We start from the raw sequence: 27,725 nt of genomic DNA on the forward strand, positions 1-27,725 counted from the left end.
GTGGCCAAGTATTGGAGATTACACACAAACCCAGAGAACACACTTTGACAAAAAGCTAGAGGGGACTCCAAAATCTCTAGCTGGGCTGATTGATAAAGATCTTTTCCTGTACAGAAACAATACACAAAGAGTAAAGAGTTGGCTATTTTTTCAAATGCCCAAATTTGAACAGAAAATAAGAATATATACAAATAAATGGGAAAACATGGCCCAAAGGAGGAAGATAAATTTATAGAAATTGTCCTTCAAGAAATGACAATCAGAACTTCACTGGTGGTCCAGTGGTTAAGAATCTGACTGCCAGTGCAGGGGACCATGGTTTGATCCCTGATCTGGGAAGATTCCACATGCTGGGGTCAACTGAATCTGTGCACTGCAACTTTTAAAGCCTACATGCCCTAGAGCCAGTTTTCCACAACAAGAGAAACTGCCTCAATGAGAAGCCTGTGCACCACAACTAGAGAGTAGCCCCTGCTCACTGCAACTAGAGAAGGCCTGCTTACTGCAACTAAGACCGCACAGCCAAAATAAATAAGAAATGGAGATCAGTGAGTTGCCCAACAGAGAATTCAAAATAACTATCATGAAGATGCTTTAATAGCCGGAAGAGAACATGGAAAACTAGTCAGGAAAATGGTATATGAACAAAATATCAGCAAAGAGAGAAACTAAAAAAGAACCAGATTCTGAATTTGAAAAATACAGTAACTCAATGGGAAAAAACTCACTAGAGAAGATAGCAGACTGGATCAAGTAGAGAAAGAATGAGCAAAGCTGAAGACAGGTTATTTGAAATTATCAAGTCAGAGGAGCCAAAGAAAAATGAGCAGACCCTATGGGACACCATCAAGTAGACCAATATATGCACATCTAAGAAAAATACACCGTGTTTTACTTTCACACTCACAATATCTCTATAACCAAAAGTGTGAATATTTTCCCACACTGACCATTCTATTACAGCCAGGTGTCCTACATTTCAGTTGGATTCTGACATCTAAGAGAGTTAGCAAAGGCCTCACGGGTGGTGCTTGTGGTAAAGAACCTGCCTGTCAGTGAGGGAGATGTAAGAGACGTGAGTTCGATCCTTGGGTCTGGAAGATCCCCTGGAGGAGGAAATGGCAACCCACTCCAGTATTCTTACTTGAAGAATCTCATGGACAGAGGAGCCTGGGAGGCCACAGTCTGTAGGGTCACAAAGTCAGACACGACTGAAGCGATTTAGCATGTACCATGCATTAAGGTATCAGTCCCACGAGACTGTCCCCCTGTGTTAGATGCCATTTCCAAGTAGTGGATCTCCAGGTTACCAACTAGTTCTGTGTAACTTGGCTTCAAATTGGAGGTTCCCATGACCCCCTTTTGGGGTTTGATAAGTTGATAAAGTGACTCACAGAACCCAGGGAAACATTTTACTACTGCTGATTTATTACAAAGGACATTTTAAAATGCCAGTGAACAGGCAGGTGAAAACATACATATGGTGATGTCTTTATATTTGGGGGATTTTTATGGAGGTTTTGTCATGTAGGCATGGTTGATTATTAACTCAATTTCCATCCATCTCCCCACACCAGAGAATGGCGAGTGGGGATGAAAGTACCAAGCTTTCTAATCATGGCTTAGTCTCTCTGGTAACCAAACTCTATCCCAGAGTTCACTGAGAGTTGCCTCATTAGAACAAAAGATAATCCTTTCACCCAAGAAATTCCGAGGGATTTAGAAGTTCTGTGTCAGGAACTTAGATCAGAGATCAGTTGTTAGAACAAAAAATGGTCCTAGCCACCCATATTTACAAGGGTTTTAGGAGCCCTCCTAAAATCAGGGGTGGAGACCAACATATATGTTTAATGCATTATGGGAGTTTTAGATGAGAGAAAGGGGCAAAGAGCCTATTTGAACTAATGGTGGAAACTGCAAATTTGAAAAAGGAACATACAAATTCATGAAGCTCAAAAAATTCCCACTGGGAGGATTAATTCAAGAAACAAACTGAGACACATTATAATCAAGCTGTCAGAAGTCACAGACAAAACATTTACAGCAGAAAACGAAAAGTGACTGTTCATGTGCAAGGAAGCTTTCATAAGATTTTCGGCAGACTTCTCAGCAGAAACCTTGCCAGCCAGAAGAGGATGGGATGATATATTCACAGTACTGAAAGAAAAACTGTCAGTCAAGAATACTGTATCCAGAAAAACTTTCCTTCAAAACTGAAGGAGAAATGAAGTCTTGCCCTGATAAACAATTGTACAGAGTTTATTATCTGTGACTATACCAAATATATGTCACTTCACTATTGATTCCCTAAATATTATCAGAGTTGTCTTAGGAGGCCTTCTCTTTCTTCCCTCTCTAAAATGCAGGTTTTAACTAAGATAAGGCTTTAGGAAGAGAAGACATTTTTCCCTTTCCTTTTCATATCCACTAGTCAGTAATGGAGAACCCACTCTTTTTCCTGTTCTCCACAATAAGGCAGCATTCTTACATCTTCACCATGACAAATGCTGAATTCACATTTTATTTCTGTTTCCAAGTCAGGAATTACCAGCTTAATTATATTTTGTTTTTATTAAACTTGATGCTGAATTTTATCCCTTCAAAATTTATATTTTGAAGCCCCATTGTGCTCATATTTGGAGATGTGACCTTTGGGAGATAATTAGGTTTAGATGAGGTCATGAAGGTAGGATTCCCATGATAGAATTAGTGAGCTTATACAAAGTGTTACTGGAGAGCATTCTCTCTCTGCTATGTGAAGACACAGTAGTAAGGCAGCCATCTGCAAGCGAGGAAGAGAGCTCTCACCAAAACTTGACCATGCTGACACCCTGATCTCAGACCTCCAGCCTCTAGAACTGTGAGAAATAAATTTCTGTTGTCTAAACCACTCAGGGATTTTGTTACGGCAGCTTGAACAGACTAAGAAACTTGGTTTCTGTCCACCAATTCTGTTATCTAGCAGTTCATCCAGTGACTTTTTCAGCGCTACAGAAATCTTATTTTTGTAATTTCCATTTTGGATGAAATTTATGTTATTGAATGAATATATTCTGGGTATTACAAAGTACTTTACATTTATTCATTTGGAGTTTACTACAACTCTATAAAGCAGACATTTGTATTTCTATTTTACAGATGAAAAAATGAGGCTCAGGATATTTATGTAGTTAGCCTGAGATCATACAGTTCATAAGCTGCAGAGCTAGGATGTTAAGTAATCCTTTTATATCCCCGAAACCCAAGCTCTTAGCCTCACTGCATTTTATACTTCTCTGTTTTCTTAGTTCTCATGTCTTCCTCTTTCCAAGGCCAAGTTTCCTGTACTACTCCTCTACCATTCTCTGTATTTTGACCTTAGTCTCCTTGATTTAAGGAGCAGAATAAGGAGAGAGAACCGCACAGCCAGCTACAGTAAAGATCAAATATTGCTGCTTGAATGAAGAGAAAAGCATACTTTTGTCTTCCACTCATCAATTGGGAGTGATGACTAACTGATAAAACGTCCCTTCACAACAAGGCAGCTCTTGGACTGTGTTGCAAAGATGAATTCTTCACAGGACATTAATTCCTCAGTGTTAAAATTTGTTAGGTTGAGAGTTTGCTCACTGGTGTGCAGCAGTTCAGATGTTATAGTTTCTCCAAGGTCAAAAGTTAGAAGTGTGACAGTTGTGGGGTAAGATATGTGACTTATGTGGAATTCTTCTCTCTTATTTCTCTTGTGTTGTCCTTATTTAAACTTGGAAATGATACATCTCCTAAAAGGCCTACCCTCCAGTAGTAATTTTATACTTTTCAGTTGTAGGACACCTTTATACTAAAAATATTGAGGTGCTTTCATTTATGTGGATTATTTCTAACATTAGTTAACGTATTAAAAATTGCCTGAATGATACTAAAACCCATTTGATGTTAACATAAAAATTTATTTTTGTAAAACATACATATATTTTCCAAAGAACAAAAAGGATTGTTTTATATTCTTTTTGTAAATCTCTTTAATGTCTGTCTTAATAGAGATAGCTGGATTCTCCTACATTTTTCTGTTTTCATTATTTTGTAGTATGTTGTTTTGGTCAAAGCATATTAAGAAAATCTGTCCTCAGAATGGTTTCTAGTTGGAAAAGGCAGAATTTTTTTAATGACATTTTCAGATAATAGTATACATTGTTCTTTGATATTGTACCAAACTGAACCAGTGACACTTTCTGAAAGGTGAAAAATATGAAACTGTATTACATTTTTATACCCTGTTATTTTAAAATTCATTGATTCATCTGGTGCTTCATTCAGTTGTATCCTTTACCGATGAGTCATTTATTATGATTGAGCAGATGTTCCAAATGTTAACACTCTGTACAGTACCCAAAATCACACATGTTAATATCAATGTTAATATCAGCAACCATTTATCAGAAAAGTCTTCCATTATTAAAAAGCTGCCCAGGTCATAGGAGCAGATACAAGTCTTCTAAAATTCTAATTTTTGTTTGAAAGCTTGAATCTTATCATTTACAATAAATACTGTCAGTTGTTTCCCCAAAAGTGACAAGCTTATTTTGTTAAATTTTGAGAAAATGTCTACAGTATACATAAGTTTAAATAGTCATAATTTGCCATATACTCTTTTAGTTAAAATGGTCTCTCTAGGAGAAAAAAAGCGACTAGGTCAGTTTGCAGCTGTACTTTTCCTTCAGACAACCACTGTACTTTGATACACAGCAAAAGTACTTCATGTGTACTTGCTGTGACAGATACACAGAAAATTATAAATACATGCATGTGTGGATCAGAGTTAATAAAATCAATAATTGATTTAATTATTAAATAATCAATGGCTTAATAATTATCAATAACAAGTATTTTGTTATTTTATTTTTGTTCATTGTACTTGTGGTCCTTAAGTGAAATAGACCCTTTTAATTTTATTAAGTGTATGTAATGGTGAAGAATACAATGACTCTAGTATAGTTTGGTGCTACTGCCTTGAATCTTGCTAAAGCACCCATCATTGTTTTGAATCATCAGTACAGGTGTCAATACATTAAAAATGGCAAGTAATATATTAGTGTTATTATGAAAATAGTGCGATTTACAGATGTCCTGAAATGGTCTGAGGGACCCCTGGTCTGAGGGGTCCATGGACCACACTTTGGGAACCACTACACTGAAGAATCGGTGTTCTCCAGCTATAACCAGTATTCACTAGCTTATATCTTACTCTGTGTAGTAGCTCAGGAGTGTGAAGATAACTCATCTTCTGTTAATATGTCGAGTGATCAGAAGAAATAAGAATGCTCCAGTCATTCAGGTACAGATATAATGTACCCAGTGCACCATGTTCTTTCCACGTTCTATCATCTGAGTTAGGTGCTCTTCTGCTCTTTTGATATGCTTAGGCTCCATGCCCAGATGTCTTTTTTTAGGAAGGTACCTTTAAGGAATTTACTAAACTTAATTGTTAGTGTCTAGCATATCTCTCTTTTGCCTTTGACTTAGTGCTTTTAAAAAGGAATGTATTAGCTAAATTGACTTGGGTAAGTTCATTTTCCACCTCTGTGTATATATATATATTTCTCTCACAAAGGATCTTATCACTAACAAATCCACTAGCTATAAGGTTGTTAACACTAAACAGCCCCTGGTAAATAGACTCTTGCATTTAAATATTTTCCAAGACTTTCTTCATTGTCTTCTAAGCATACAGTTATCTTATATACTTGAGTCCCTCACAGACATGTATGTGATATTTCGATGAGAATTTCCACCAGGATGACTTTGATTCATCTTAAAATCAGTTGTTTCTTGATTATTGTCTGGTACCAAAGGACTATAGGAATTCAGAAACATTCATCACCCTTCATGCTAGTACGATGGTGTTCACGAAATACCTTAGTGCCACAAGAATTGGATGTGGGCCATAGATACCTGTTTCATGTAAGTGCAACCTCTTGGGGGAAAGCCTTAACTTAGATTCATAAGGCACCTTCCATTGATACCCTTGAGAGCAATTCATTGTCCCCAGCCACTACCTTTCTGGTCAGAGTTTCACACTTGGCAGGGAGGGAGGAAGTGAGAACAAAGCTCCAGCCCTCAGAAGAAAGTCTCTCCCTTTTGCCCAAATCACAAGATTTTAGTGGCTATAGTATAAAATTGAGTGTTTGATTTATACTGTAGTCACTTTTTTCATAGGAGAGGAAATGAAAGAAAACTCTTCAAGGCAAGTTTTGTAACATTAATAATTCCCTTGATGGGACTTCTCTGGTGATGTAGTGGCTTAAGATTCTGGGTTCCCGATGCGGGAGGCCTAGGTTTGATCCCTGGTCAGGGAACTAGATCCCATGTGCCACAACTAAAGATCCTGCATGCTGCAAGTAAAAAACCCCATGCAACCAACTATTTTTTAAAAATCCGTTTTGCTTTTATATACTTGATGTTTCTGAGATACTTTATTTTCTGGCTGCATAACCTAAGAGCCTTCAATTCTACCACCACTTTTAAATTCCACTTTTACTCTAAAACAGATAGGATACATTTTGAAGGACTTACTCATGTTAAAATTGTTCAGTAGATATAACTCTTGCCCAGGGAGCCACTAGGATGATTCTTTCTTTTTTAGTTCTTTAATAAAAGGGAGTAGTTTTATTTAGAAAAAAATAATAAGCACTGTGTATATTTGCATGTCACTTTGCCATGTTTGGGGGCATTTCTACTCTTTCGTTTTTCTTGTTTGAGTTCTCAGCAAGGTGCAGGTTCTTTTATCCTTTATTTGTAAGAAGATTACCTGGCTTGTTATCATCAAAGTTGGTGGATAAAGAAGCTGAGCCATGTGACTTAAGATCCTACTGCTTTTCAACCATATCAGGTTTAGGGCAGTCACAAACCTCTGCCTGTGACTTCCCAGTCATAGCAGTCTAAGGATTATACTGTTTTTAGTTATCCCTCCGACATTATCCTCATGATAATGTTCTATTTTTAAAGCATCTACCTAAAAGTCAGAAAATACCAGCTGCTGAGACTTTGGGCTAAAATCCTGAGGGCTACTCTAGTCTCAAAATTCCTTGCCCCACATTATGCTCGCTCATTTTGGGGCACCCCCAACTGAAACGTTCAATAACCTGCTGTCCTTGGTGTAGGAGTACGATTCAGTTTGGCCTAGCAACCACAGTGTCAAGTTAATTCTTACCTCCATGAGGTCCCAGTGTGTCCTCAACAAATACATAACAGAAACAATTCATTAACCTTTGAATAAACTGGTTACTTTTTGTTTGTTCATTCAGTTATCAGACATTTAATGAATAATGTCAGAAATATGCTTTAAATGGCATTACTAATTTACAAACAGCTTGCAGAGGAGTTGGTTTAATACCAAAGGTAAAAACTGGTAGTTAATAAAGCAACACCATGTACCTAGCCTTGTTCTGAGTACTTTATTATATAAACTTACACCTGTCAACTGCCACAAGTTCCTTCTTGTTTTCCTACTGGAAAATATATGCTAAACATTCTTTGGCTTCTTGCCTCTTTGTTTCCTAAGCAGCATAAGATCATATGCAGAATGTTTTGGTATACTGAAGGGTGCTTGAGCATACGTGATGCATGCTGTCTTCCAGGAATGAGGACAGGCTGATGGTGCACTGTGCTTTCTAAAGAATAGGGATAAGGGATTAACCAAGTTACAATATCAGTAGGGTGAGTTTTTGAGGATCTATTTAGAGAGACACTGCTTATTTTTACTGTTATCTTTTCCATATATAACTACTTATTTTTCTCCACTGCCCATTAAGGATCATAATTTATTTAAAATTAAAAGGTTGTATTTGGTTTGTCCATAGGACTGAGTTAAGAACAAGAATGTAACTTATTCTTAGATTTAAAGAAATATTATTAAAAATCTTATATTTTTTAGGTAACTGAATGTGAAATATTTCTGTCACTTCTGGTGAAATTTCTGGATGCAGATAAACCACAGTGGCTACGAGCTGTTGCAGTGGAATCAATACATAGACTTTGTGTGCAGCCTCAGTTGTTGAGGTAAAACCTCAGCAATATTTTGTTAAATGGATAGGTTAATATTTGTGCTACTAGGGAAAGTTTATTTCCAAATAATGATTTCTAAACAAAGAAAATTGTATATAGTATGTATATAGAGGGGTGTAGGTATGGACAAAAAGTGTGATTAGTGATTTCTGTCAGTTGAATTTACTGAGTTAATACGACCAAGATAATATTTTTAGGACACTGACCTCATTCTGAACCTTTGTCCAGAGTTAATAAAGTCACTCAAGTATAATGAAGAAGTTTTAAGTATAGCGTTGAGACTGATTGATCACCATTATTTTCTATTAAAAAATGTAAAAAAATTTAATATATATTTTCTCTAGAAACATTTAAAATTATTTTACAGGTCATTTTGTCAGTCCTATGATATGAAACAGCATTCTACCAAGGTTTTTCGTGATATTGTGAATGCACTGGGATCTTTTATCCAGTCCTTGTTTCTTGTCCCTCCTACTGGAAATCCTGCTGCAACAAATCAAGCTGGTAAAGGCTAAGTCACATTTTGGTTTTTATATCCTGCCATAATTTACAGTATTCACTATTCTGAGAGGATACTGATTGAAATCCTCTGACTAGAGAAATTTGGGTTACCTAAGTGTATTATATATGTTTACTTTATAGTATTTTATATTTCTTTATATTTTATATATAAGTATAAAGACTTACACTTAAAGAGTAATTTGATCACACCGAGGTAGCTGTGTTTATTTCTTTCTAGAATATATTTTCTTCTCATATACTTTCAGTTCCTCTCATCACGTATGAACACAAGTTTAGGTACTAATTTTCATTTTAGAAGAATCTTCATTTGGTGCCTCTCTTTAAAGAGTGTGGTTACTACTAGGGTAGTATCTATCAGTCTTTCTTTTAATGTAACAGGTGAACATAATTTAAGTTTGGGAATCAGTGTATAACATCTTGTTCCCTTTAACTTCTTTCACTTTCATTTTTTACTTTCTGATTAGTGGCCTTTTTTATTCTTTATTCCTACCTCTACTAAAAGATGATTTAACAAAAAATACGTTACAGTGTTTGTCAGTATTTTTACTTATTCGTACCTTTGATATAAAGAAGGAAGTGGTGTTTTGGGGAGACCAGGAGGTGCTCTAGTAACCAAAATAGGATTGATAAATTTCATTTATTTGTGCAGTGTCCATTCTTACAGCATAATATTAAAAAAAAACTGACCAGGTGTTTGACTATTACAGATTTGTACTTAAGTAAATTGGTATCTTTGATTGCTTTCCCTTGTCTGACAGGTAACAATAATTCAGGTGGCCCTGTCTCAGCACCAGCTAACTCAGGAATGTTGGGGATTGGTGGAGGTGTTACTTTGCTACCAGCATTTGAATACAGAGGAACTTGGATACCTATTCTGACTGTAACAGTACAAGGCAGTGCTAAAGCAACATAGTAAGTAGTAGTAGCATTATTTTGTAAGGAATGGAGTTTATATTTTATACTAAAGTATTTTTCTCTGCATTATACTTAAAATTTTAGACATACTATTTCTAACAAATTTAAGAAGTAATTTTCTTCTGTCATCTTCTGAGAATTTTATCTACGACTGGATTTTGTTTGTTTTCTTTTGTTCTACTTGAGGACAGTTAACAGCATTATAAAACAATGTGGTTTCTTTACTTAAGACCTACTCACTTGTTCCATATGACTTTTCAGTTTAACTATGTGGTTTGATTTCAGGCCTTGTGGACTTAGGTCTTCTGATACTGAGTAACTCTCAGCAAATTAGTTTACCTATTTAAAAATATCAGCGTCCTCAACTATAAAATGGGAGTAGTGATATATCTACCTTTCAGGACTTTATATATGAAAACAGTTAAGTGTTTAACTGACTACACTTTTTGGGTTTAACACAGAACTTTTAGTGTAATTAATTAAAGTGTTTAATGGATTCCACATGTGTTATTTCAAAATTTTTGTCATTAGCCCTTTTTAGTTTAACAACAGTTTTTTAAATATTCAGCTGTGTATTGTTGATTTTTTCTTAAACCTTAATGAACTGAGATAGCAAACTTAGTGCATACGTAGATAAAGCAAGCAATACTACATATGTTTAACATTGCCACAGTTAACTGTGAGGCAGTTAGTTAATATATTTTGAGTAACTGATACACATAAGGGCTTCCCAGGTGGCTCAGGTAAAGAATCCACCTGCCAGGCAGGAGATGTGGGTCAGATCCCTGGGTTGGGAAGATTGCCTAGAGGAGTAAATGGCAACCCACTCCAGTATTCTTGCCTGGAAAATCCCACGGACAGAGGAAGTTGTACAGTTCATGGGGTCAAAAAGAGTAAGACACGACTTAGCGATTAAACAGCTGCAGTTGATATGTGTAATTAAAACATTATTCCAGTGACAATAAATCAAGACTCAAAGTATGAAGCAGAATCTCTGAATAGTTTAAATCGTGAATTTATCACAATGATACTTTACTGTGCAGCTTTTTATTTTGCCTGAAATTGTAAAAGTAAAGAATCATGGAAGACTGAAATATTGTTACTCTTAGTCATTTAAAAGACATTAAAATTACTAATGTCTCATGTACGCTTTGCCTTGCTGTAAAGACTAATAATTTGAGTATACTGGAGTAAAAGTGAAAGCAAAAAAGTAAAAGTAAAAAGAAAAAGAAAGTAAAAAAGTAAAGAAAGTAAAAAAGTAAAAGTCGCTCAGTAGTGTCTTGACTCTGCAACCCCATGGACTGTACAGTCCATGGAATTCTCCAGGCCAGAATACTGGAGTGAGTAGCCATTCCCTTCTCCAGGGGATCTTCCCAACTCAGAGATCAAACCCAGCTCTTCCACATTGCAGGCGGATTCTTTACCAACTGAGCCACCAGGGAAGCCCCTGGTGTATACTCCAGTGTACTGGAATATCAAGTTGTAAAAGAATCAGATTTCTAGCAGTGAAGGAGATATTAATAATTTACCTTACTCATTTCTCTGGGTCGTGTTTTTAAACTGAAACAATCCCAACATAGAACAAAATTGCTGCTCTTGTGGACCTGATATTTTGGCGAATGAGGTAGTCAATAAAGACAGAAATAAACATACAGTATCACCTTGGGTAGTGATTAACTGTTTGGGAAAAAAAGCAAGTTATAAAGGTATAGAAAGTAAACACACTGAAGGTAGGAACAGAAAGGATATATCTGGGGAAATAAGATTAAGCAAAGACACAGTTAAAAGGAAAGCATAAAGATAATGATACAGGAAGAAAAATAAAAACAAAGGAGAGTAAATACTTGGCCAAATTGTAGAATTTCTTTTTTATTAATAAAATTCTAAAACAAATTGTTTATTGATCCTCATCAATTAAGAGTCTTGAATTTTAACTAGTTCTGCTACTAAATACAGAGAAGGCAATGGCACCCCACCCCAGTACTCTTGAAAATCCCATGGACGGAGGATCCTGGTAGGCTGCAGTCCATGGGGTCGCTAGGAGTTGGACATGACTGAGCAACTTCACTTTCACTTTTCACTTTCATACATTGGAAAAGGAAATGGCAACCCACTCCAGTGTTCTTGCCTGGAGAATCCCAGGGACGGGGGAGCCTGGTGGGCTGCCATCTATGGGGTTGCACAGAGTCGGACACGACTGAAGCGACTTAGCAGCAGCAGCAGCACAGTAAGAGTTGAGATAAAAACTGCTGATAACTGTGTCATTGTCTGCAGTTTCATTGTCTGTATCTTTCAGGCTTTTTGTGAGGAGTTAAATAAGATACATTAAAAAAAACAAAACTTAGTGTCCCAGACTGAATTTCTCAGTAAATGATAGGTATATATAGGTGTTTTTATTGTTTATTCTGAGTTTTTCATCTTTGTAAACTTCCTACCTTATCTAATATTGATTATGATTAGGAAACCTTTAGAACTTGAGATTGGAAATTGCTTTTCTTATAATGATTTTTAATGATTTCGGTTGTGTTTTAGATGTAAGTAACATAAGATAAAATTTGCCCTTTTGTAGTTTACAATTCATGACTTTAATATATTCAAAAGTTAGGCAACCATAAGCACCATCTAATTTCAGAACTTTTTCATCACTCCAGAAGAAAAACCTGTATCTCTAAGCAGTCAGTCACCAATCTCCTTTCCTACCCTTTAGTAACTACTAATCTACTTTCTGTCTCTATTGGTTTATTTATTCTGGATACTTCATATGGATGAAATAATATAATACTCTTTCGTGTCAGGCTTCTTTTACTCAGCATAATGTTGAGTAAGGTCCATCCATGTTACAGGTTGTATCAGTACTTGCTGTTTGTGGCTGAATAATAGTCCACCATATGATTATGCCATATGTTTGTTGATTGTCGGTTGATGGGCATTTGGGTTGTTTCCATTTTTGCCTATGGATAATGCTGCTATGAGTATTTGCCTGCAAGTTTTTGCATAGACATATGTTTTCATTTCTCTTGAATATATATATACCTGGAGTGGAATTGCTGGGTCCCATATAATGACTCCACGTTTAACTTTTTGATGATCTGCCAAACTGTTTTCCCACATGACCATACCATTTTGCATTTTCACCAACAATGTATGAGGGTTAAAATCTCTCCACATCCTCAGCAATACTTGTTACTGTGTTTTGATTATTGCTGTCCTAGTGGGTAAGTGTTATCTTACTGTATTTCAAATTTACATTTTCTAATGACTGATGACATTGAGCATATCTTTGATTTGCTCATTGGCCATTTATATATCATCATGGGAGAAATGTCTTATCAAATCCTTTGCTCCTTTTTAATTGAGTTGTTATTTTTTATTGAGTTGTAGAAATTCTTAACATAGTCAAGATCTAGTGCCTTATTGGATATATGATTTGAAAAAATTTTCTCATATTCTATAGATTGTCTTTTCATTTTCTTGATAGTGTCCTTTGAAACATATTAATTTTCAATTTTGATGAATTCAGTTCATCTGTTTTTTTTTCTTTCGTTGCTTATTTCAGTATCATACCTAACAAACCATTTCATAATTTGAAGTCATAAAGATTTTTACCTGTGTTTTCTTCTAAGAGTTTTTAGTTTTAGCTCTTATGTTTAGGTCACTGGTTCATTTTGAGTCAATGAGGTATGAGTCAGTGAGGTATGAGGTAGAGCTCCAACACCACTGTTTTTTAATGTGAATATCCAGTAGTTCTTTCCTCACTGAATTATTCTTTCTTCAATTTTAAGGAATTTAAAGCAACAATTCCCTGTTGGTTATGATTTAAAACAGAAGATTTTCATCTTTCCTTCTGAAAGCTGTGTCCTAATTTTGCAGTGTGTATGTGTGTGTGTGTGTGTGTTAGTCGCTAGACACAAGAGTTGTGTCTGACTCTTTGCGACCCCATGGACTGTAGCCCACCAGGCTTCTCTGTCCATGGGATTTTCCAGGCAAGAATACTGGAGTGGGGTGCCATTTCCTTCTCCAAATTATGGAGTATAACTTGCTCTAAAATTTGAATGTGACACACTGATGCTCTAATATTATCTTACCTTGTTGACAGGTTGTATCTAAGATGATAGGAAGACAAATGAGCTGGCTATTTCACAGTAATGCTTTTCCCTAGTATGAAAACATTTTTTCTTCTTTATAGTATTGATTTGATTTTATAGCACCTTATTTACTTCCTTTTAAAAATTATAGTTAAGTTACAATATTGTGTTATTTTCAGGTATACAGCAAAATGATTCAGTGATGCACATAAACATATATATGTATATGTACATACACAAGGAATATATATATATATATTCCTTTTCAGATTCTTTTCCATTTTAGATTATTACAAGATACTGAATATAGCTCCCTGTGCTGTAAGACCAAGACCTACAGTAGGTCCTTGTTTACCCTTTTATATACACCTTATTTTAAAAGCACTTAAGTCAGAATTTGAGATGGTTTGTAGTCTGTTTGTCTTTTTCTGTTCTGTATATGTGTTTATTTTTCTGATGTCAACAATTAATGAAAATCTTGGCACAACTTGGAGAGGCAAAAAATAAACTATTATTATTATCAGTTATGGCACTGGTCAGGCCTTAACTTTTCTAATCAGTTTCTTATAATACCATTATGGAACCATTCTCCAAAGTAAGCAGATCTAGTGGTGGCCATTTACTTTTGCTATTAATCTTAGTTTCTGTAATGTACAAATTATGGAAATAGATTTTTATGTATTTTCATTATTGTGGCTTCTCATTAAATACCTGATTTTTTCATAATTTCAGCCTAGAAATGTTGGACAAAGTTGAGCCCCCAACTATACCAGAGGGTTATGCTATGTCCGTGGCATTCCACTGTTTGCTAGACCTTGTACGTGGAATCACTAATATGATTGAAGGAGAGTTAGGAGAAGTTGAAACAGAATGTCAGACTACTACCACTGAAGCAGTTTCTTCGCCTACACAGTCATCAGAACAGCAAGAATTACAGTCGACATCAGACCAGATGGATAAGGAAATAGGTATATTTATTATGATTCTATATTTAAAATTTTTATCTTGGAATAATTTTAAAGTTAGAGAAATTGGAAAAATAATAGTTTCCATATACTCTTCACTATGCTATCCCAACTGTTAACACTCCCATATTTGCATTATTTTTCTATTTATATATATCAGCATATTTTTTTCTGAACTGTTTGAGAAAAAGTTTCAGATATAATTCCTCATTACCCCTTAATACTTTAAAGTGTATTTTCTAAAAATAAGAACAGTTTCCTACATAACCACAGTATAGTCACCATCAGAAATTTAGCATCAGTTCAGTTCAGTTGCTCAGTCGTGTCCGACTCTGACATGTTCATCAGTTCAATATGTCATCGAATCCCAGATGTCCTTCAGATTTTGTCTTTTGCCCCAGTAATGTCTGTTATGGTCTAGGATTACATGTTGAGTTCAGTTCCATGACTCTATACCCTTCTTAAGTCTGGAACAATTCCTTAATTTTTCCATGTTATATGACCTTGACATTTTTGAAGAGACCGGCCAGTCAACTTGGGTTTATTTTTGTTTCGTCGTAATTAGATATAATAGATTGATTTTTGGCAGAGCTGCCACAGAAATGTTGCTGTGCTATACACCAGTGTTGTTAACTTTTATCATTTGGTTAATGTGATGTCTGCATCCTTTCTTCAGTGTGAAGTTAATTAATTTTTGTGTAGAAATACTTTGAGACATCTAGGAGAGCTTTCCCTTTCTGATTTATTTTCTTTCATGTGTTTATTTATATTAGTACAGACCCTTGTATTCCTATTTTTTTCAAAGTGTTATCAATACAATCTGTGATTGTCATTATTTGATTTGACACTCAATTATCTGCGACATGGCCATATGGGACCCCTTTCATGCTGGCTCCTATGTCCTTTTATCATCACTAGTTCTTTTGTTGTTTTCTGACCACTGCTTTACTGTCTGATACAGCAAACTGCTCTAAGCTCATCTTGGATTTTTGTTGTATAATCCAGGGATAAGTTATTTTTCCACGGAGCCCTAGTTCATTTTAGTGGAGAGCAGTATTTATAAACTAACACATGGACACTAGATATGCTTCCTGCTGCTTGAATAGGAAATACACACATATATGAGCACATATTTCTGTACATTTAAAAAATATATATCTATTTTAAATACCGTGAGGACACACCCAATTTTCCAATTCTAGTTTAATACTACATGATGTACTTTTAACTTGCCATTTTTGGTGTTTACTTCTCCAGCAGTGAGAATCTTGATCCTATTTTACTCAATGTATTTGCTCATTTGTATGGTTTACAGTGTGTATAACCAGTCTCTTGGCTGGGCTTGCTTATTACAGTTTCACACTGCCAGCTGGTTGCATAGGCTGAAAGTTTGGCCCAATGAAATGGAAGGGAATAGGAACTGATTTTATATGTATATTTTAAAGGTATCAGCCAGTATACAGAAAGATCTTATTATTGATATTTTAAGACAACTTAGTTTTAAGACTTCTTGGGAATTCTCTGGTGGCCCAGTGGTTAGGAACTAAGATCCCACAAACCACGTGATGTGGCCAAAAAAAAAAAAAGATTTCTTGGATTCTGAAACTGGTGTGGTTTTAAAATTTTCATTTATTTAGATATATATTAAAGGTTATAGCTTTAGTATTTAACAACAGAGTTGTTTTTTGAATATTTGCTATATTATCAAGTGATGAGGGGGATTTTAGAATTTGACGTGTTGTCAAGTGCTGTGACATTTGTAATTGTCATTAAATATTGTTTGTGTTTCCTTTAAGTTAGTAGAGCTGTTTGGGAAGAAATGGTGAATGCCTGCTGGTGTGGTCTACTTGCTGCACTGTCACTCCTTCTTGATGCCAGGTATTAAGTCTTTATAAGTTTTATATTGCATGTGACAGGTAAAAAAAAAAAAAAGCAACAAACCATTTTAAAGTGTGTATTTAAATTTATCCTGAGAATTGTTTCCTAATACTAGTTTTTTATGTTTTTAGAATATTATTATTTTTCTGCCATCCCCCTCTTCCATCATGTTATAATGGAAAATACAATCCAAAAATTACAGAATGCCTTTTTCATTTTAAGCTTTACTACTTAAAATTAAGATAATTATATTAATCAGTTTCTTTTATGTTTTTCTTCAGAATCATGGAATTTGCTGATTTTAAAATGTTTGATATTTTTAAGTTATATCTTTGAGTTCTTCATTATTTTCTTTGATAATGAGTGTGTGTCATAAATTGCTTTTATCCAGTTCATATTTTCAGATGTTTATTAGTTAAAATTCCTTAAAGTAGATTGATTTTGAGTTTTTAAAGTAGATTTTCTTAAAACTTTCCTGACTACCTAATTTCATTTGGCAGCATACCTAAAAATAATCATACTAAATAAAATACTTTATCTTTTCAGCACAGATGAAGCTGCTACTGAGAATATTTTAAAAGCTGAACTGACCATGGCTGCTCTTTGTGGAAGACTGGGTCTTGTAACTTCAAGAGATGCTTTTATAACTGCAATATGCAAAGGTTCCCTGCCTCCCCATTATGCTCTTACTGTGTTGAATACCACCACTGCAGCCACACTTTCGAACAAATGTAAGACTTCAGCTTCTTTAGAGTTCTGTTCATCAGGTGCTGTGACATAGTGTAGAGAATAGGTTATAGAAATTCTGAGTTCAAGCCTCTATTTTTCTACTCCCTGACTCGGACTTCTGCGAGAAGTTAATGTCCCTGAGCCTCAGTTTCTTCCATCTTATTGAAACAATGGAGGTAGGAGTAGGGAGAATAATACTAATTTTAAATAATAATTGTGAGGATAAAAGAAGATAATATCTGGAAGTCCTTTGTAAACTCTAGCATACTACTGAAATGGGAATGGTTGGGTCTTTTTGTTTTGTTTTTTAAATAGAACTAGTAGAATGGTAATGTTTGCCACCACTTAGATTGACATTCAAAAAATATTTTTTTCTTGTTGAATACTTAAAAACATTCAAGTTTGTTACATGTAATATAGGTAAATTTCAATGGGCTGTTCAGTTTTCAAACTAAAAATGTGAGTACTGGTCTCTAAGTAGAAAAGTTTACTGGGAATGTATGTTTAAAATACTAAGTGTCCTGAATTCTATTTTGCTTATGAGGCAGTTATCAAAGTTTTATAATTTGTTAAACTTACTTAGAAAATTACTTAATATTTGCTTAACTTGTTTTTGTTTTTTCACCTGAGTTTTTAAAATGTTTGCATATGGATAATAGGAAACTAAATAAATGTCATAGTTGAACTTAGTTTGATCAAATTAATGTTCTAAATGTAACATGGCTTTGAGTAGAGGATGAAAAGTATATTTTAATTATTTAGGTTTTCCTTTGTGTTCTAGCATATTCCATCCAGGGCCAGAGTGTTATGATGATCAGTCCATCAAGTGAATCACACCAGCAAGTTGTAGCAGTAGGTCAACCGCTAGCAGTCCAGCCTCAAGGGACAGTAATGGTAAAGTACTTTTTCTTTGTTTGGTAACCAATTAATACCAATTAACTATCCAGGATACCTTTTGTACCTTTTTTGTGTGTTTCTCAAAATTTTTCATTATACTTTCTTTCTTTTATCTGAATGATACTTTTAGAAGAAACTAGATAAATACAGAGTGACATTGTTGTAACCAACTGTGATAGCACAACTTTTAAGCAAATAAATTTGTTCTGTACAAAATCATTCAAGCCTCTTTTATTAAAATTTTTGTTTTTTTTATGAGAAAATATTTGGATATGATAGTACTTTTTATAAGCTTAAAATTTTTTGAGAATGCATAACAGTTCTTAAAAAAATATCCTTTTTTAATACAGCTGACTTCCAAAAATATCCAGTGTATGAGGACTTTACTTAACTTGGCACACTGCCATGGGGCTGTTCTTGGGACATCATGGCAACTTGTCTTGGCAACTCTACAGGTATGTTGTAGCCTCTGGGTCAGAGGCCAGTGTTGTATATCTAAGTGCTATCAGTTAAAGTCACCAATGTCTATCAGTGCTTTGGGCAGGCCTGAATAGGCAGTAAGTATGAAAAAGGGCAAGTTGGAAAAAGAAAAAAGACTTGGCTCACATTATATGAAGTGATGGGATGTCTCTCATAATGGCCTTTTCTACTGCCTATGCTTGATGTAATGAGTATTTTGTATGAATGTTAATTACTAATTTCAGTTTAGGTATTAGATACCTAGTCTGATTTTAGTTTTAGTTATTAGAATTTTTTTAAGTTTATAAATTTCTGTGTTCTGATTTTTTTTTTTAATTTTACAGCATCTTGTATGGATTCTGGGATTAAAGCCTAGTAGTGGTGGTGCCTTGAAACCTGGGAGAGCTGTTGAAGGGCCCAGTACAGTAAGCTCTAGTCATTCTTACTCAGTTAGCATTTTGCAGAATGTTTATATGTTACATTTACTTTTCTTTTTCTCTTAGGTTCTAACAACAGCAGTGATGACAGATTTACCAGTGATTTCCAATATACTTTCAAGACTGTTTGAAAGTTCACAGTAAGAGTCAGTTTTTAAAATTGATACAAACATTATTGTTAGCTGTACATGTTAGATGAGAATATCTTATTTCTTCATTTTTATTTTAGGTATCTTGATGACGTATCATTGCACCATTTAATAAATGCACTTTGTTCCTTATCCTTAGAAGCCATGGATATGGCCTATGGAAATAATAAGGTGTGATATTCTTTCTTTTCTGTGTTAAATATTGGATATATTATTTTGTTGAATAAGGTGTATATTTATTAGGATCTTAGTGTTTTACAAGTGGGAACAATACCTTGTAGGCTAGCCCTGCTCTTTTGGGTTTTTACATTTACGGTGGTTTGTTGAAGGGAGAGTGAAGAGGATACTTTTTGGCTTGTGGTATGTGCCAGTAGTTGGCTTCCCTGGTGCCAGTATGTATCATGATTTTAAATTGTGTCCACTTGTGCACTCAATATTCTAAAAAATATTTCGATAAAAATTGAACACCACATTTATAAATGTGTTCCACAAATTAGTAATCCTAATGATTACAATTTATGATTGTGGCAATACACGTTTTAAATCAAGGAAAATATGTCTCAATTTCTTTTGCCTTCATGGGGTGGAAATTAAGGAGCTAGTCATTTCTTTCTGAGGGTAATGACTCTCCCTACCTTGAAAATTAAATTTTTGCTTTGCTTATTGATTAAATGAATCAAGCAATACTTTTGAGAACATTTCTTCCTATACTCTACCATTTTCTGTTAAACTTGGAAAACACAAGAATATTTGGGTTTATTGATACCTTAGAAATTATTTAAAATGCTCTCTTCATTTTAAGATTAATAAATATATTAGTTGGACCGTTTACAAGTAAGTGAAGTTACCCAGAAAATGATTAAAAAAGCAGAGAATGCAGCTTGTGGTTTATTTAATATCTAACTGTAGGAACTAAAATTACATTATTTGCCTAATCCTTAATTATAATCCTGTGTATTGTAGCCTGTCATCTTGGCTCATGTAAGTCATTTAAAGATTAGCCAACAAGATCTTAAAGAGCAAAGTTTTGTATATTATGGTACATACTTAGAGAATTATATAAACATGCAGGTGTTTGAAAATACCTGTTGTAGTTTGCTCCAAATCAAGGCAAGGATAATATACTGTGAAGTAATCAAATTCTTAATACTACTTTTAGTAATCCTACATCCTTAAGATTAATTCTTAACTCAACAGTGTAACATTTTTAATAGATACCTTAACTGAATCTGAGTAATGACTTGAGAATTTATGTATTCACTCAGCAAAGTACAGTATGTTTGCTATGTACGTGACACTCTGCTAGTAAATATAAAGGAAATTTCTATTTTCAAAGAGCATGTAAACCACTTGGTTCATGGATAACATTGCCAGATAAGGTGGTGAGAGAGTCAAAATAATTTATCAATGTCAGCTATTCTGAGTGAGTTAAATAGCTTAGGGAGTAAAAAATATATATCATTGTCCTTTAAGATGTGGTTTTAAAGTCACCAGTCATCTCATTTTTGGTCCTCATTTCAGGAGTTTGTGCTAATGTGTTGAGGTAGCTGATGGTAAAGCTTTCAAATTCTTCCTTAGAAGGGGACAGTGTTGATGACACTTGTGCAGGCGTACTACCAAACTGAGTATATCAACAACAGAAATAAGAAGACAGCTGTTATCTTCGTTGTATGTCAGATAATAACTTATGTATTTCTGTTTAATCACTTAAAACAACTCTGTCAGGTTCAGTAGTAACTGCTTTTTAGAGATAAAATATAAAAATAGCTTAAATACCCTGCTGGGGTCACCTATTTAGTAATTGGTGGAGCTTAAATTTGAATCCACATATGTCTTATTCCAGAGCTCCATTCTTAAATCCATTTCACTTGTGGCTTTAACTTTTTGTGCATCAGAGTCAGGTATAGCACTTTTTAAAAATGCAGTACTTAGGACCACATACCAAGCTTCATGGATACAAGAATCTTGGGATATGAGGTCTGGACATATACTTTTAAATGCTGTGTGATTCCTGTGTATCCTCATTAGAAAAAAGAGGAGGGAAAGGAGGAAATAATACAGGGCAACATTTGTAGAGACTTACTATGTGCCAGGCACTTTCTAACATGAGAGGTCATTTCAGTATATTATTATCTCCATTTTATAGATTTAAAAAGTTAGCACAAAAGAGAGTGAACTTTTGCTGTTTGCAGCAACATGGATGGACCTGGAGAATATTATGCTTAGTAAAATAAGTCAGAGAAATACAAATATTATTTATTGTCACTTATATGTGGAAACTAAAATTAAAAAAAAAAAGCTAATGAATATAATGAAACAGATCCACAGAGAGAGGAAAGGAGGAAAGGACAAAATAAGATAAGGGAATTAAGAGGTACAAACTATTATATATCAAATAAATAAGTGACAAGGATATATCGTATGGCACAAGGATATATTGTATGGCATAGCCAATATTTTATAATAACTATAAGTGGAATCGGAGAAGGCAATGGCACCCCACTCCAGTACTCTTGCCTGGAAAATCCCATGGATGGAGGAGCCTGGAAGGCTGCAGTCCATGGGGTCCCGGAGAGTCGGACACGACTGAGCGACTTCACTTTCACTTCTCACTTTCATGCGTTGGAGAAGGAAATGGCAACCCACTCCAGTGTTCTTGCCTGGAGCATCCCAGGGATGGGGGAGCCTGTTGGGCTGCCGTCTATGAGGTCGCACAGAGTTGGACACGACTGAAGTGACTTCACTTATAAGTGGAATAATATCTGTAAAAAGTTTGAAACTTTATGTTGTACAACTGAAACTAGTATCATAGATCAGCAATACTTCAAAAAAAAAAAATTACTCAAGGTTACATAGCTATTAAGTGGTAGTGTTGAGATGTTAAAAATTCATAGGCATCAGTCTTAACTACTGTATCATATTGTCTCTAGAATGATGAGGTTCTTTCTAGTACACTAATTTTTAGGGTACTTATAATGTTAGCACAGGCAGGAAGAGTCAGTCTGACCACACTTTTCTTAAAACCCCAGGGTACTTGTTCAACAGTTTTTACTAGAAAAAAAAGATAATTTCACACATTTCCATTTTAGATTTTTATCAGTACTGTAAAAACATTGTGTATAGAGTCATTACAAAATCTTTTTACTTAAAAATTATAAAATTATGCTCATAATTTACTTTTAAAATTTCAGTTGGCTTCTATTTTTTCTAATGTATTGTCTCCATTTGAAGTACTACAGCTGTTTATCAAAAAATTCTCATAATTCTAGTCAGCTTAGTCTACATTTAAGTATATTTTACTATCTCTATTAAAACTAGATTAGAGATAGTTGCCCTTTGAACTTTTTACTGAAACTGTTCTTCTAACACATGGACTGAGTAATTCAGCCATTTATGAAGTATACTGATTCGCTTTCTGTTGTTGAAATGCCAGTGACTGAGGAAAGTGGTTTGTCTTCTTTCTCTGCAACTCTTTTATTAGGGTCTAAACTGACAACCTTTATTACCTCCTCCTTCTTGACATCATCGTTCTTTCCCCTGGTGTCTGGTGTCTTTTTTTTTGTTTTTTTCCTTCATTTTTCCTGATATTCACATATAAAACCTAAGCATTTGAAGACTTTTCTAGTAAGAATGTATATTAGTTAGCTCAGCCTGCCATAACAAAATACTATAGACTGGATAACTTAAACTATGGAAATTAATTTTCTCATAATTCTAGAAGGTAGAAGTCCAAAATCAGGATGCTAGCATGGTCAGCTCTTGTGTAGACTCTCTTCTGGATTGAAAGATGCCTGACTTCTTACTGTGTCCCTACATGGCAGGGAGAGAGGGGAAGAAAGGGACAAGGGGGAGGAAGAGGGAAATGGAGTGCACATAAGCTCACAAGCTCTGTGGTGTCTCTTCTTATGAGGACGTTGAACTTAATGTATTGGGGTCCCACCCTTAGGACTTCATTTGACCTGAATTACCTTCTTATAGACCCGATCTCCAAATGTCATCACCGTTGGGGTTAGTTTCAGCATATGAAGTTTGGGAGCAGTGTTGGAGGGTGGGGAGGGGCGGATCACAATTCAGTCCATAGCAAAATTCTTTCATTTTGGTCAGAAGACACACATTCTGTGTGTCTGGTATAGTTTTTGAATTTTCAAAGTTTCCCCACTAAAGCAGTCTCTTCCCAACCAAATTTTTCAATTAGGAGTCATACTAGATACTTGAGGGCTTCCTGGTGGCTCAGATGGTAAAGAATACACCTGCAATGCAGGAGACCTGGGTTCGATCCCTAGGTCAGGAAGATCCCATGGAGATGGAAATGGCAATCCACTCCAGTATTCTTGCCTGGAGAATCCCATGGACAAAGGAGCCTGGCAGGCTACAGTCATGAGGTTGCAAAGAGTTGGAGACAGCTGAGCAACTAACACTTTTTAGATACTTGAGGGTGGACTGAAAGGCTTGTCATATGATAACTGAGGTTATGTCATATTTATTTCTAATTAATTAAGTATATTAATTATAGTCATGCTCTTTACAGTATTCTCAGTTTGGTTTACAGTTGAAATACTCTAATTCTCCTTATGATATAAAAAATTTGTTTTTCTTCTAGGAACCATCTCTTTTTGCTGTTGCCAAATTATTAGAAACTGGTCTAGTTAACATGCACCGAATAGAAATTCTATGGAGACCTCTAACTGGCCATCTACTTGAGGTAACCTCTGTTTCTTTATTATATTTACTTTTTGTTTATAATAAAGACTTACACAGTGAATTAATGATTCTGTATAACCATAAGAAAAATCAGCATTAAAATTTTTTCTTGTACTTCTCTCTGTATATTTTATCAGGGACTAAAGTTTTATAGTAATCATTTTGGTAAAGGAATAGGTTGAAAACTTTATGACTAAAAATGAGTGCTATAACAATGAAATCTCTGATGTCTCCTTCACCTGTTAGTTTGGGTCCCCTTTCTTTTATTATATAATCTTTTGATCCCCTCAGCTTCAGCTGGTTCTAAAACTTCAAGGCAGTTAGGACCGAGACTTAGTACTAGACACTGCTCCTTTACAGACTTCCCTGTGATTATGAGGTAACATTTCTACAAAAGGGAAAAAACCTTCTCAGTATCACTAATTATAGATAGTACCCGGGAATTTTGTCTGGATTTGTATTCAAACTTGAGTGAATCTGAATACTTAGTTGCTTCTTATTGACAACTGCTTCTGTCAAATACATGTTTATGAGCAGTTTAGGTTTCGGTTGCCCTCATTGTTTCATATTATTTTAGTAATCTGAGAAGGGTACTGTTCTTAGTGAAAAAAAAGTCCTTTCTTCTTTTTCCCTCCATTTTTTGAGGATTATTTTAATGAGCTATTAAAGCATACATGCACATTTCTTCATTATGGAATTCTCATCAAATGGCAAAAAATACGTTTTTAAAATTTTAGCTAAGTATTTGATTATGAAGATAGAGCAGATTAGGAACCTTAGTGTCTGCTTCTTCTGTTTGGTGACATCGTTTACTTTTATGAAATCCTTTCTTTTCTGTGAGTTGTTTAGTTTCATCTTTTATCTTCTATCTCTTTATTGCTTCCTCTTGCCTCATATTCAGAAGGTAAGCTTACTTACATTTTGTATATTTTCATATTTTCTTCAACCCTTATGGACAAACATTTTATATGATTTTTTAAATGTGGAAGAGTATGAAATGCAGTGTTTTCGTTTTTCTTAAATTAATGTGTGATGTATAGCTTAAGTATACAAATTAAAGATTAATTTTTGTTCCATATGTATATACCCTTAGGTGTGCCAGCATCCAAACTCGCGAATGAGAGAATGGGGAGCAGAAGCCTTAACTTCACTTATTAAAGCAGGATTAACATTTAACCATGATCCTCCACTTTCACAAAACCAGGTAAAAGAAAGAACCTTTTTTAAAATCACTTTAAGTCATCCTCTCCCATATGTAACTTTATTTGTAGGCCGTGGATCTCTTACAGAAGGTTGATAATCCTGGATTTTCAGGATTATCTATATTAAAAATTTTTTAAATTTTCTTATAATAGCACTAAACTTAAGTAATGAATTACCTAAAATTGGTCTCCCCATCTGGAAGATTCCTTCTTCATGCAGTGCTAAGTCTTCATACTTTGTTAGCCTCTTTTCCTTTGGTCCTTACCTGTCTTTTTTTTTTTTCTTCCCCCTACTCATTACCCTTGTGTGCTTAGTCACTCAGCCGTGTCCAGCTCTCTGCAGTCCCATGGACTGTAGCCCTCCAAGGTCCTCTGTCTGTGAAGTTTTCCAGGCCAGGATACTGGAGCTAGTTGCCATGCTCTCCTCCAGGGGATACTCCCTACCCAGAGATTGAACCCGTGTCTCCTGCATTGGCAGGTGGATTCTTTACCATTGTGCCACTTGGGAAGCCCTTACATGGGGGGAAACAAGTGGCAGAAGAGGCAAGCACAATAAAATAGATTTTTATTTTTAAATAATTTTAAAGGTTATTTTATACTTTCAGAGTTTTCTTTTGTTGTGAATCCTTTTTCCTGACTCCCAAAATCATTCACATATATCTTACACAGTTTTTAAAAAGCCCACCAAAGTTTTGTTTAAAGATTGAGTAGGAATGAGGCATTTAATAGCCATTCACATTGCCCTTACTATCTTACTGTAGTGTATGTGGATGTATTCTGCAAATTTCCTCAACAAATAATTATTGGGTACATACTATATGCCAGGCAGTATTTTAACTCTTGTAACAGAATGATGTACAAGACAGAAAAGTTCCTTAATTTTTATAGCTTACATTTTAGTGATTGCATATTTTTTTTCCTATTGCAATCTAATTTTTTTGTAAAGCCCTGTCCATGTATATAGTCTTAGCATCCAGCTTAATACCTGGCACATGGTAAGAGCTTAATATGTTTGTTCAGTCAGTGAACCAAATAAACGTATCCTTGGAGAGAAAACTAAAGCTAAGGCAGGTGCTTTCAAATGCTAAAGGAGTAGAACAAAGTGCTTTTTTCACTTTTTAACAGTAAAAAAATTTTGTGGTTTTGTGTCCTTTTTGTCTGCTAGTTCATTTTTAGGAGTATTGAGACTTAAATTTAAATACATGTGGTACACATTAATAGAGTAAATGAAAGTTAATTTTGGAAATTGGAAATTATTTTCTTCTCTCCAAATAGAGCTAAATATATAGGGTATATTTTCTATAGTGAGATTTATTTGTATATGGATCTGTAAATTTAATACCTTTTAACATCAGGTTACTCCCTATTTATCCTGAAATATAGTATCTTGAAGATAGATTTTTATTTTCTGTTATTAAAATATAAGACTTAGGGACTTGCCTGAAGTCCAGTGATTGGGAATCCATGCTTCTAATGCAGGAGGGGTGGGTTCCATCCTTGGTTGGGGAACGAAGCTCCCACATGTTACTTCTGTGGCTAAAACATAAAAAATTTAAAAAGACTTATGGGGCTTCCCAGTGGCTCAGTGGTAAAGAATTCATCTGCCAATGCAGGAGACACGGTTTCAATCCCTGATCTGGGAAGATCCCACATGCTGCAGAGAAACTAAGCTCATGGGCCACAGCTACTGAGCCTGTGCTCTAGAGCATGGGAGCTGGAACTGTTGAGCCCACATGCTGCAGCTACTCAAGCCCGTGCGTTCTAGAGCCCATGCTCTGCAACAAGAGAAGCCACCACAGTGAGAAACCCATGCACTGCAACCAGAGAGTAGCCCCTTCACGCCGCAACTAAAGAAAAGCCCGTACGGCAACAAAGGCCCAGGACAGCAGAAATAAGTTAATTAATTAAATATTTTTTTTAAAAAAAGACTTAGATGACAAGATAATCCTAGTGATTACTGTTAGAGAAATCATTTTTGATATTTATTTTACTAAAAAATTTCTTTTTACCATTGCAGTCTGAGTGAAGGTGAATTTAAACTTGAAAGACAATAGTAGAACCTTTCCATGTTCTGGAACTTCTCTGATTAGCTTCTTACCTTCTTTTCAGAGGCTGCAGTTGCTTTTATTGAACCCATTAAAGGAGATGTCGAATATTAATCATCCAGATATACGACTCAAGCAATTAGAGTGTGTGCTGCAGATTCTTCAGAGTCAAGGAGACAGTCTTGGACCTGGATGGCCATTAGTGCTGGGAGTTATGGGAGCGATCAGAAATGATCAAGGGTAAGTGTTTAAAATTAACATCCAAAAAGTAATAGGAAAAGGGAATTCTGCCTAAAATTATGAAATGATCGTTAATTTTTTATGTATGCCTTTTTTCCTTAAGTTTATGATCTAAAATAGTTTTCCTTATCCTACTCCCAGGGGGCTGTAGGGAATCATGAGGGCTCACTTTTATTTTGGAAGGATGGAAAAATTGCTATTTCTTTATCATTTATATATGAATACAAGGTTCTTACAATAAGAAAAATCCATCAAACAAACTTTCCCTTTCTCATTCAATGTCTAAATTTTGTTTGGCTAGTTGATGCAGAATAAAAATAATATGGTATTAATACATATTTTCTTTTTTTAGTTGACTGCTTTTCTTATGCCCCTGAGCTTCTTTATTTTTGTTTGTTAATTATTTTAATTAAGCATATCTGTTTTACATTTATGTAAATGTTGAAGTACTATATGAGTAC

The 27,725-nt window shown here is 35.0% G+C and overlaps 1 protein-coding gene across 6 annotated transcripts in view; it reads left to right on the top strand.

The window, feature by feature from the left end:
- MON2 (MON2 homolog, regulator of endosome-to-Golgi trafficking) overlaps positions 1 to 27,725 on the top strand; it is a 110,895-nt gene that overhangs the window by 39,978 nt on the left and 43,192 nt on the right. For all 6 annotated transcript variants that reach the window (XM_055579281.1, XM_055579295.1, XM_055579258.1 and 3 more), the window contains 14 exons: positions 7,910 to 8,034; positions 8,408 to 8,544; positions 9,321 to 9,474; positions 14,295 to 14,530; positions 16,324 to 16,405; positions 16,952 to 17,136; positions 17,916 to 18,028; positions 18,382 to 18,486; positions 18,835 to 18,915; positions 18,994 to 19,067; positions 19,157 to 19,247; positions 23,677 to 23,778; positions 24,871 to 24,981; positions 27,089 to 27,264. In XM_055579281.1, the coding sequence (XP_055435256.1) occupies positions 7,910 to 8,034; positions 8,408 to 8,544; positions 9,321 to 9,474; positions 14,295 to 14,530; positions 16,324 to 16,405; positions 16,952 to 17,136; positions 17,916 to 18,028; positions 18,382 to 18,486; positions 18,835 to 18,915; positions 18,994 to 19,067; positions 19,157 to 19,247; positions 23,677 to 23,778; positions 24,871 to 24,981; positions 27,089 to 27,264 (1,772 nt within the window). The remainder of the gene's footprint in view (positions 1 to 7,909; positions 8,035 to 8,407; positions 8,545 to 9,320; positions 9,475 to 14,294; positions 14,531 to 16,323; positions 16,406 to 16,951; positions 17,137 to 17,915; positions 18,029 to 18,381; positions 18,487 to 18,834; positions 18,916 to 18,993; positions 19,068 to 19,156; positions 19,248 to 23,676; positions 23,779 to 24,870; positions 24,982 to 27,088; positions 27,265 to 27,725) is intronic.

This window comes from Bubalus kerabau, chromosome 1 (assembly GCF_029407905.1).
Source record: "Bubalus kerabau isolate K-KA32 ecotype Philippines breed swamp buffalo chromosome 1, PCC_UOA_SB_1v2, whole genome shotgun sequence".
NCBI lineage: Eukaryota > Metazoa > Chordata > Mammalia > Artiodactyla > Bovidae > Bubalus > Bubalus kerabau.